The sequence below is a fragment of the Hyalella azteca genome, unplaced genomic scaffold (assembly GCF_000764305.2).
Source record: "Hyalella azteca isolate HAZT.00-mixed unplaced genomic scaffold, Hazt_2.0.2 contig15776, whole genome shotgun sequence".
In the NCBI taxonomy this organism is placed as follows: domain Eukaryota; kingdom Metazoa; phylum Arthropoda; class Malacostraca; order Amphipoda; family Hyalellidae; genus Hyalella; species Hyalella azteca.
In genome coordinates, this window is record NW_025945615.1 from 42,909 (window position 1) to 54,884 (window position 11,976).

General features: G+C 39.7%; 1 protein-coding gene and 1 long non-coding RNA gene across 2 annotated transcripts; both read right to left on the reverse strand.

Moving 5' to 3' along the window:
• Window positions 1-1,150: 1,150 nt before the first annotated feature.
• Window positions 1,151-10,363, reverse strand: LOC125179218. The gene is made up of 3 exons (XM_047884643.1): window positions 10,280-10,363; window positions 10,047-10,077; window positions 1,151-2,211 (listed from the first exon to the last, which is right to left on the reverse strand). Exons 1-3 carry the CDS (start codon window positions 10,339-10,341, stop codon window positions 1,903-1,905), a joined length of 402 nt encoding a protein of 133 aa, XP_047740599.1. The 5' UTR covers window positions 10,342-10,363; the 3' UTR covers window positions 1,151-1,902.
• A 219-nt stretch (window positions 10,364-10,582) lies between these two features.
• Window positions 10,583-11,296, reverse strand: LOC125179219. Its single transcript, XR_007157186.1, has 3 exons — window positions 11,236-11,296; window positions 10,966-11,044; window positions 10,583-10,606 (listed from the first exon to the last, which is right to left on the reverse strand). It is a non-coding gene; the product is annotated as an uncharacterized LOC125179219 (long non-coding RNA).
• Between the last annotated feature and the right edge of the window lie 680 nt (window positions 11,297-11,976).

Here is an 11,976-nt window from a genome sequence, read left to right on the forward strand (position 1 = left end):
CGTGATCCTCATCAACGGATAAGAAGATGAAATTCCACGCACTTCGCTCGATTTCACGATCGCAATTTGCTCCTTGCAGTCGTTTGTTTAGTCATATGACTTGTGCTATTTTATCAATAGAGGATTCTCGGCGCTGCAAAATCAATTACAAGTTGACTATTATTTATAACATTCCCTCGTGCAAGTTATTGAAGTTGATATGGCGCTCTCTAGTTTAAATAAAATCTAGATATTTTTCGTGATGAAGTTCTTCTTTGTGATCCTGACCGCGCTCTGCGTGCTGAATGCCTGCTTCGTAGGCAAGACTGCACTAACTGTCCACTGGGAGGTATTAAAATCTGCTGCTTCCAGCGTAATGGCTTTACTGTGTTCAATAACAAGCATCTCGATGTGCAAGTTCATGTAAATTTCTTTAATATTATCTTCTGATGATATCATCATGCATGGAAATGGAATTCTCAACACAGACGGAATCAATATTTGCACTTGAACTTAAAATTGATCAAAGTTCATGCATCTTGTTCTGAGTGAATGAAGAAAGAAATTTTTCGAAATCAGTGGATGAGGATAAAAATGTGTTCGTTTGATAAAAATTTATCTATTTAAATAATCCTTGCTGAACAAAAATTATTACTTCTCCAGCTTTTGACAGCGTCTCCAGATCTTCGTCATTGCGGTTTCAGCGTTCATTAGGCCGTAGGCCTGTCGCCGATTCTAAACATCGCAGAATATTCACAGCATTTTGCGGTCTCGAACTCGCAACGCACTGCTACAATTCTGCTGTGCTTAACCGCCCGGCCTCCTCGCCGGTTCTGACCAGAAGCTGACGCATAGAGCTGGGATCGAATCCGCACCTCTCTGCTCCAATCTTGATACTCTGAACTTTAACCACTGGGCACATTTCACCAGGTCAACTGAGGTTCTCTCACGGAAAATTTCTCCTCATGACTCTGATAAGTCAAACTTGATTCTAGAGTCAAAATAATTTCCAATATTGCCTTTGTCCACTGCCCTCAATGTTAGCAATGTCGTCTAATTGAAAGTACAATGTGGTTCGTCTAATTGAAAGTACAATATACTGGTGTAAATTTTGCTGTAACATATTCTTCCATCAAATTATATTCAGTGGATTTAGAATGCATGCCATGGGCTGGTCCTTTCTTACCCCATGAAGGCTGTGATCCTGTCTTGCCACATTTAACTATATGTTGAAGGTTGACTCCCTTACTCAGCAACACAATTAAAACTGAAGAACTTCCGAAATTGTGATACTTGGTTGAGAGTGTATCAGCTTTCATTGCTACTTCTAGTGGATGAAAAGCGTTTCGCTTTCATAGTTGAAAGAACTTTTCTTTATGCAATGCTTCAATGACATAATACCGCATTAAAGTTAAGCAAATGGGAAAAGTAACTTGACAGGCTAGTAAAATTAGTACCCGACGTACCTTATCGCACCGTCCATTTTATTTTCCGCATTTTTCCACGCAGTGAAAAAATACTCATATTTTTCTGCAAAGTGAAAAAAATGGTACCAGCTCGTAAAACATCAGAAAGCAGTGTGATCATTCTCTCCACTCACATTTTGCAATGACGGCATTAAGGCGCATTTCTGACTTGAACAACAAACATAGTTTAGAGTAATACTGTCTGTTTTAAGAAAATGCATACTAAAAATGTACTAAATTTACATTTTTCAATACTGGAAATTTGAACGCAACGTTTATCGAATACTTTATTGTAGTTTCAAATACTTTACGGTTACGAATACGTTATAGTACTTCCAAATATTAAACTTACGAGGCTTGCTTTAATCAAATAAGCGACAGTTGACAATTATCAACAACTAGTCAGGTTGTCAGTTGACGGGAGGGTGCAGTGCATTTTGCTGCGTAGGTGAATGGTTCATTTTAAGCCGTACTGCGCTTGGGGCGACCGCGAATCTTCCGCAAGACTATTGCTTTGGGCCAGACTCTTCACAATGGTACTTGAGACGGTCTCTTCCTGATGAGAAAGTTTCCGTATTTTGTCGATGGTTTCTTTATCACTACCTTGTTTGCTGAGATGTGTTTCGAGGCTTGTCATGGATGTGTCGTCTTGGCTCGGAAGTTTCTGAGCTGCGGAATGGGCAATACCGGCAAATTTGCGCACCTGCGTTAAAATTAAATCACGTTTTCGCTTGGCCCTCATGAAGATGATGAGAAGGATGACTCCCTGTAAGGTGTAAAACTACATTTAATGTATCTAATCTTACCGAACATAACGCCAGATATCGAAGCACATGATGGTGAGCCACATGTATGTTGCGATGAAGCCAGAATGCATGACGATTCCTGGTAAACAGAATGTTATTGTAATATATCTTTTCTTATTCTTATACCAGATGGCTGTAATATCATACTCAAAGCATCAGCTTTTAAATTGAAATATCACGTCGGGAAGAAGGGAAGAATAGAAGGAAGTCGGAAATTTCCGAATTGCTTAAATTCGTACAGCATCCTACCAAAGAATACGCATAAGTTGACGGAGATGGATTGCCACAGAGTGACGGTGACCAATGCAAGATCAGCGAAGAAGAGGCTCGTGACGTGCGACAAGAGACACATGCCAGAGAGGTCCCTGAGCTGAGGCAAGGATACGTGACAGACGATGATGACCGACAACGCGACGCACGACATCGTCAGGAAGATCGAGTGGCTGTAGAAGCGGAAGATGGAGCGAGGAGTTTCCTCGTACTCGTCGTAGCACGTGATGGACCACATGCCGAAGTGCTCGTCGTCACGACCTGTTAAAAGTTATATATTTAGAGTCTGATGCCCAGCTGACACTCTTTCAAGCTCTCTATGCAATTGCGGATTCAGTGTTGACTTGGCCGTTGGTCCTGTCGCCGATTCTTAACATCCCAGAACATTTACAGCTTGTTGCGGTCTAAAACAAGCAACTCAATGCTCCAATTTTGCTATGTTCAACCGCCCGGCCTCATCGCGGATTCTGATCAGGAATTTTGCAGAGAGCTGGGATCGAACCCCCACCACTTAGCTCCGATCCTGATACTCCGTAGTATAACCACAGAGCCACCCAGCACCCCAAATGTTATAATAAACCTATACTAAGTCTAGTTTCACAAAACAAGCAACGGGTGATTCTAGTACTTGGTAGAAATTCAAGTATAAAATGGATGAGTCACATTAGTTTCCACACAAGAGGTTAAGCAGCAATGATTATAGGTGCAAAATTGTTAGCACGTAATTTTTTCCTCGCAGTTATTAATGGAATAGCACTTTGTACTTTCAAGTATTAATATAACCCTGTTTAAAACCCAAAGCACTCACGGATGACGTCGAGACAATACTCGCTGTGGTTGCGGTAGATCTTATCGTACGCGGTGTACAGCTGTCCGTCACTGAGGAGTTCGGCCCTCCTGTGTTCAGGAAGAACGCCTTGAGTGCATCCTGGCTTCATGCCTTTCATTCCCGTGAGCAACTTAAGAGGCTTGTCTGGGTATGTTGGACGTCCATCTTTGAATCTAAACTGTACTTCAAATTTAGGAACTTCATCACTACTATTAATGCATCCGAAAGCGTCACCATGAAGAGAAAAGAATTGACCCTCAGGACAACATTTCCGGACGCAAGTTGAGTTCTCGCACTCTTCCAGTTCTTTCGTGTTGTTCCACTGCTCTTCGATAGCATTGTCGTCTGAAGAGTAATATTCGTCGTCACCGCCATAATCCGTTGTATTGTTGGAGAACGATATCGTTTCGTTTCCATATGTGCCGCTTTGTGACGCTATATGTGGTATGTAAGCTAGGAGATAGGAGGAAATGCTTAGTATAAATGCGAATTTCTTCATATTCAGATTTGAATCCCGCAAATATATATAATTAAACGAAACTAACGGAGTTGTTTTATTCACAACTGTTTCAATTAATTATAGCAGTAAAAAAATTTTCAACCCCCACATTCATCGTTAGAAAGTAGAAACTAATGATAACTCCCCGAAATACGAATCAGATTATGATGTATTGTTGAAGGAAGTTCAGTCAAAGTCTGAAGAAAATTTTTTGTTGAAAAAATCCTTACTGATGCGGAGAAGCTTACATAAAATTCATTTAATTATCAAATGAATCTGATTCTAAATAATCTGAAATAGAAAAAAAATTGCTATGAATCATTTATCCAATATACAATATCAAAGTTAACGCATGTATAGTTGGATCCAGTGGAATCTTCTGAAGTGACTTCATCTCAAGTATTGCTCTCTCTCCCTAAAGTTCCAATTTCCCAAAACTTTCAAAAACATTTCGAGATTTAATCAAATTTGAGTTTACAGTTACTCGAGACTTCAATAGTTATTAAGTCTTCAATAAACCAGGGGGCAATCAGTGGCTAAGTAGCATCAGCCAACACAGTTGCTTTGCCATCACAAGAAGAAAATGCAACTCTTTTTCTTTTCTTGAGTAAATTAAACCTGATCAGCCCGTGTTTCTAGGAATGACTGCAGCCGGGCACGAGTTCCACAAAAATGGATGACTACGATTTTGTATGGTCACTCAGCAAATATATCGCATTACAGAAATCGAGCTGTAACTTAATACTCGATGTGAAACGGTGATAACTAATTTATCGAAGTCTCGTTTGTCAATATACTATGTAAATGTTGTCATTGACGAATTTCCGGTATACCCACTTCATTTCCGGTCAGTGATAAAATAACAGTTTTCCCAAGTTTGGTTTTGCGAGTTGCAGCGTTATTTTAAAACACGCAATTTATTACCTAGGAATAGGATGAAACAAGCAAGCAATTAAAATAGAGAGCATCCTATGTTCTTGTCCGCAGATTTGGTTAATACTTCAAAAATAATACTTGAAAGTTAGACCGAGTTTGCACCTGGGAGTCACTTCTTTATTACATTTTTTGTGTCTTTCAAACGCCTCTCATAACAAATAGTGATGCGTAGAGGTTAACGTTACTCGTCATGGCAACGTTACCTCAGACTCAGAGTCTCAGAGACATCGATGTCTCGAAGAGAAGCCCGTCGACGTTCGACGATTGTAACACCGGTTTTACTCAAGACCGAGGGAACGGCTCATGGATACCCCAAGAAGGGTAGACGAGACGCATCTCCAACGACATCGTATTAAAAGCCCCGTCCACACGCTCAAATTTATCGTCAGTCTTGCATGTCATGCCAAAGTTTGACCGACAAGACGGAAGACTGACGAGCGTCCACACGTTCAAACTTTTCTTGTCTTGTGCGCTCGTGGCAATGGAGGGGAGGCAGTGAGTCTCGCTGCAGTGATCGCAGTTTGTGCCACCATAATTAGCGATGCAAACGTACTCGGTGGTCCCGAAAATGGTTTAAAAAAAGCACAGTGAGGGTTGGTAGACAGCATCCCTAACAGCACCAGACAACATTGATGACTTCATTTCGGCACATTCTTTTCGATAAAGAGTTTATGTTCTTCGTTACAAAATCTTGTTTGCTGTAGGATCAACTTCTTTGAACTTAGCAATCAATGCCGCATAGGCCAGTGCTCTCTTGTTCTTGTGACTGTAGATTTTTGATTAAATTTACGATAAACTACTATATAATTATAAGGGAAACTACTATATAATTCGATAAACTCACCAAAAGAAATCGTGAAATCAGTGTCGGATATCCTGGGATATGGAAAACTAAACATAGCGAAGAACAATGGCACAGCTCTCAACATCAATATAGACTGTGATAGAGTAAAAGTTTGACCAATTAGTCGGTTGCCCGTCCACACGCTCAAACTTATCGTCAGTCTTGCATGAACCCAAAGGTCTCGCCCGTCCGTCTTTTCCAGGTTTGTCAAACCTCAAACTCCGCCCACCGGTCATGCAAGACGCCAAACTTTGAGCGTCCACACGCGCTCCGTCATGTCGTCAAACCTGGCATGACATGCAAGACTGACGATAAGTTTGAGCGTGTGGACGGGGCTTTAGTTTCATTCACACTCATCGAACCAAGAGTGCAGACGGAATTCAGATGGGTGATCAGAGCCTGTCGACGAGAGAACTGAAAACGATAGCTAAAATGTAAACTCGCTGAAAAAGCAGATCGCAAATTTTTAACATTTTATGAGTTTATTAATATATTTTGTAGAATCGAATGATGCTTCAAACATTGAATTACGTAACTATTAAGGACTAGATAACTGTGGGGGATAAGAGATATGCCAGCCCACCAGTGATAATGAGATTACTAATATTCAAACCCTTTACAATCTTTGACACGAGAGCTGAAAAAAAGTAGCTTAATCGATGGACCTTCACATTAGAGGTAACCTGTGCTGTAGCTGTAGTGGATTAGACATATTAGTGAAACCTAACCAGCGAAAAATCCATGGACCGAATCAAACAGTACATTTCAACACAGTTTTCTCAATGTCTTACGCATTCACGAAATACGACTCGGTTATCGTGTCATCGACGATGACTGAATCATGCCACATCAAATATTTCTTTTGTTGGGATACAATGCATCTCGTCTGTGTCGCCGATGCTGCTAAAACCTGAACTCTTCAATGGTCATCAAGTAAACATGACATGATGACTCAACATATGATGTCTGTGAAATTCTGAGGCGTTACAGTTGTTTTATAATTCTACGTTGAATTATTGTGGCACCACGGCCAAAAACGTGTAGGACACAAGCAAGGAGAAACTCTGAAATCAGTTACAAGATAGTTGAGCCAGCTGTGAAAATGCACCACCCATTCTCGTCGCAGTTCAACCGGTAACTAACTGGCAGTCGCCAAGTGCCAACGTACTGCGGTGCGACATTCCTCATGGGCATCTGTTGCAGTGATCACTTCGCAGGCGGTGCATGGCTTGCATCTATCACTGACACTGAGTGATGTAATTTCGTTGTCTGTAGTTAAGTTACTTGGACAATAAAAACGAATAATTACGAAATTAAACACAAAATGTACAAGCAGTACAGTACTTCATAAGTAAACAATAATTCTATTCGCATCCACGCAATCTCTACTTCAATACTGAACAGTTTCAAAGTTTTATTTGTTTAAAAAATATTATAAATTTTCAAAAAAATGATCTAATCAATAAATCACAAAGTTATAGTTATATAGTCAATTAGTTATAAATATTTTTCTGACAAACGTTGGCTACGTGCGAAAATGCGGCCTCTGTGTCCTCTTCAGTTAATGTGGAAATATCTGTATTCATCGCTTATTTCTTCATTGTCATTTGGAAGAGTTTCCTGCTGGAATTATTATAGCTGGCTCTCACTCTTTATATAAAGAGGCTAAATATTGCGCACGACGCATTGGGAAAGCGTTCGACGTCCATCATGTAGCGAACGTTTCTCTAACTGCAGTAACTGTCATTGAGGTCGGCAACTCGATCCACGTTTGAACGATGATTTGATTAAAAGATTGCGCAAAAAAAAAACGAACGAATAAGGGACGCATGTCGGAGAGCACCACTGCCCTGCTTCGAATGGGCTATCATGATCCCTTCCCTGAAGAACCTAGCCTATAACACTTCTTGACTGTAACATTATCAGCCGCACGCCACCTGACAGATCACATCCATTGAATTAGAATATAGATAATCAAGAGTTAACAAAATTGGTAATACTGTTTGAGCCAGAGGTCTTCACTCAGGTAAGGTCCTAAGGCAATAGTCCTCTAGAACGAGCTACAGAGCGTCTACTTCTACTATGTCTCCGGACACGAGACAAACGACAAGCGCATAAACGTTAACGAATTAATTAGACAATAAATTTTAACAAAATAGGGAATATATGCACGTGCTCATAACTTATGAGTTACACTTATACTTGGTGATTTGATCTCACAGAATCATAGTTCAACATCAAATTTACACGCCCACGATCTTGCTACATCGCTCCGCCCGTAAAGAGGACTAGCTTGAAGCTGGTGGCAGTGACTACTGACTATCATGTCAGTCTAATTTTGCTAACTAATTGAGTCGTGCTGACAATAACTAGTGTTCGCTACTGTAGTTTCGCCTATGTTAATTAATGAATCCCTGAATTTCTTGCTTTGATGCTATGCAATAGGNTACCGCAGCGCATCGATAATAACTACTTATATTCCAAAATTCAAGCAAATCTGTTCAGTATTGTAGGAGTTATGAGTGTTTCGGTTGAGCGTGTAGTTAGGTTTTGCGTTTGAGTCCGCAGGCGAGTTCGCAGGCAGGTCCGGAGAAGTGTCGATTGGGTAAGCGCCAAGCACAACTTGCTGCCGCATGCTCACCTACTGCCTCATTGAAAGAGTACGGAATTCCAATAAGATTTCTGCGAAATTTTTACATTCCTTTTTTTACATCCTTGGACAAATTATCATGCGCGATTCAAAGCGTCTTTTGATTCGTAAATCCAATTAACATTTCTTACTGACTACGAACTGCGAATAATTTAATTAAAGGAAAATTGGTTATTTTCTTCTCGAGATGAATGGACGATGTAAAAGTTTTATTTCAAAACATAACAAACTCGAAGTAATCTAAACTTAATGAACTGCAATCTTTTGTATAATACGCCAAAATAGAGTTCTCTACACAGTTCCCATTTCTCGATCGCTGAAGGTAAATTTCTTCAACTCTCATTATTAATTAACCCTCTTTAAAAATTAGCGTACGGCTTAGAAGATACGAATGATAATATAACCCTTGATTTTGGCACTTCTATTTAGAGATTGTCAACAGGTAAAAAACTATAAAACGTTCATACCTTAATACTATATTACAATTTAACTTAAGAATCAGGCTTAACCAGCGTGAGGAACGCACGTTCAGCAACTTTGCAGTTTTCCTCTCAGTAATTAAAAAAAAAGTTATTGACAGCGAGGATAGGTAGTGGAAGTAGTTAGCCTACATTTTTACTAATTTCGTCATAAAATTACTTGTACATCATAGTTCCCAACGCTCTTAAGTAACGTATCCTTTTTCACTATACTTGAGCCATTCACACCATCTTATAACTATTGTAGAAAGATTTTAAAGGGGACTTATTATTACATCGAATGTATTTGCAATTATGTTGCAAGTTGTCTCCTTTACTCAACGGCACAATTAAAACTGAAGAATTTCCGAAATTGTGATACTTGGTTGAGAGGGTATCAGCTTCATTGCTACTTGTAGTGGATGAAAAGCGTCTTGCTTTCATAGAAAGAACTTTTCTCTGTGCAATGTTTCAAAGATATAATACGGCATTAAAGTTAGGCTAATGGAATAAGTAACTTGAGAGGCTAGTAAAATTAGCATCCGAGGGTGGGGTAATTAGCATCATTTTTCCGCAGGGTGGAAAAATTGGTATCAACTCGCAAAATATCATAAAGCAGTTTGGACATTGTCTCCACTCACTTTTTGCTATGACGGCATTAGGGCGCATTCTGACTCGAACAACAAACATAATTCAGAGTAATACGTACTGTCTGTTTTACACTACAGTATTACAGAGTAATACATACTGAAAATTTATTAAAATTACATTTTCCAAAGCTCGAAATTTGAACGCAACATCCATCGAATACTTTATGGTAGTTTCAAATACTTTACGGTTACGATTACGTTATAGTACTTCCAAATATTAAACTTAAGAGGCTTGCTTTAATTAAATAAGCGACAGTTGACAATTCTCAACTTGTCATGTTGTCAGTTGGCGGGAGGGTGCAGGGCATTTTGTTGCGTAGGTGAATGGTTCATTTATAAGCCGTCCTGCACTTGGGGCGACCGCGAATCTTCAGCAAGAATCTTGCTTTGCGCCAGACTCTTCACCTCTTCACGATGGTGCTCGAGACGGTCTCTTCCTGACAAGAAAGTTTCCGTATTCTGTCGATAGTTTCTTTAGCATTTCCTAGTTTGCTGAGATGTGTTTCAAGGCTTGTCATGGATGTTTCGTCATGGCTCGAAAGTTTCTGAGCTGCGGAATGGGCAAAACCGGCAAATTTGCGGCATACCGGCAATACCTGCGTTGAAATTAAATCACGTTTTCGCTTGGCCCTCAAGAAGATGATGAGAAGGATGACTCCCTGTAAGGTGTTGAGGAGATCCGTTGCATCCCTGTCAAGTGACAAAGGTATAAAAAATGTTACATTTGCATATGGCGACAGGTTGCAATCTATCAAAAGCATTCAATCACAAACAGAATTTTTACAGAAAGTGAAATATTAATTTAAACATGACAGGCACTTGAAACTACTTTCGTGCGAGACTATTCAGTATTATAGAAAAAAATTTGGGAATTTCCATGTCATTTACTCACCAGAGTTCTTTGGGAGGAATTTTCCACGAAAGAACTTCTGTCGACCAGATGCAGATAGTCATTACGAAGATCTGGAACCGTTGCCAGAACCTAGAAAAAAAAGTTTTATCAAGTTCATTGGAATTCCAAAGAATGCATAAAAGTACATTTTCACTGCGTCTATTGCTTTTTGTTTTATTAAATCAGGGCCCAATATCATTACGGTTTACGAAATAGAGTTTATACGATTTAGTTTCTTTTAATCCATTTACCCTAGAACGGAGAGCCTTTCATCGAGTCGTTACATGCCAATTCAATTTACTGCTAGGGATGCCTTTCACGCTAAGCCTGGAATGAAACGGTCGGAAATGTGGAATAAACCGCACATCAATGTTGGAAATAAGAACATTGATATGAACCATTTTCAAATTTCAACATGATGTCGAAACAAGAGTTGCTATTTTCGAATGTTTCAGATTTTTCATGCCTGCAAAATTTAAGCATATAGTGACAATAATATCCACGATAGTACGGTAATAAGCAAACTGGTATATAATATATAGTTTTTAAATCCTGAATTTTACATGGAAATGGGGACCAGTTTTCGGAGCTAAAAGATTTATCTATTACACATGTTGCAAAGAAATAGAAATAAATAGAAAAATTTAAATTACCTTAAAAAATACATTTAATGTATCTAATCATACCGAACATAACGCCACACATCGAAGCACATGATGGTGAGCCACATGTATGTTGCGATGAAGCCAGAATGAATGACGACTCCTGATGAACAGAATGTTATTGTTATGTAATATGTATGGTATATCTTTTCTTATTTCTAGACCAGTCGGCTGTAATGTTATACTTAAATCATCGACTTTCAAGTTGATATATAAATCGGGAAGAAGCAAATCATAATAGTATAGGGAGAATCGAAAATTTCCGAACTGCTTAAAATTCGTACAGCATCCTACCAAAGAATACGCATAAGTTGACGGAGATGGATTGCCATAGAGTGACGATGACCAATGCAAGATCAGCGAAGTTGCGGTCTCATACACGCAACTCAATGCTCCAATTTTGCTGTGATTAACCGCCCTGCCTCATCGCCGCGGATTCTGACCAGAAACTATTGCAGAGAGCTGGGATCGAACCTGCACCTCTCTGCTCCAATCCTGATACTCTGGAGTATAACCACAGATCCACCCTGCACCCAAAATGTTATAGTAAACCTTTACTAAGACTAGTTTCACACAACAGGTAACGGGTGATTCAGGTACATGATAGAAATTCAAGTTTATAATGGATGAGTTTCCACACAAGAGGATACATCAGCAATGATTATAGGGGCATAATTTTTAGCATGTAGTTTGTTTCTCGCAATTATTAATGGAATACCACTTTGAACTTTCAAGTACTAATATAACCCTGCTTCAAACCCATGGCACTCACGGATGACGTCGAGACAATACTCGCTGTGGTTGCGGTAGATCTTATCGTACGCGGTGTACAGCTGTCCGTCACTGATGAGTTCGGCCCTCCGGTGTTCAGGAAGAGCGCCTTGAGAGCATCCTGGCTTCATGCCTTTCATTCCCGTGAGCAACTTAAGGGGCTTGTCTGGGTATGTTGGGCGTCCATCTTTGAATCTAAACTGCACTTCAAACTTAGGAACTTCATCACTACTATTAATGCATCCGAAAGCGTCACCAAGAGAA

Coding starts and splice junctions, on each gene's coding strand:
- LOC125179218 (XM_047884643.1), bottom strand. CDS start 10,341: ATGACTATCTGCATCTGGTCGACAGAAGTTCTTTCGTGGAAAATTCCT. Junction 10,078..10,279: donor ATTCCTCCCAAAGAACTCTG/GTGAGTAAATGA, acceptor GTCACTTGACAG/GGATGCAACGGATCTCCTCA. Junction 2,212..10,046: donor ATCTCCTCAACACCTTACAG/GGAGTCATCCTT, acceptor TACACCTTACAG/GGAGTCATCCTTCTCATCAT.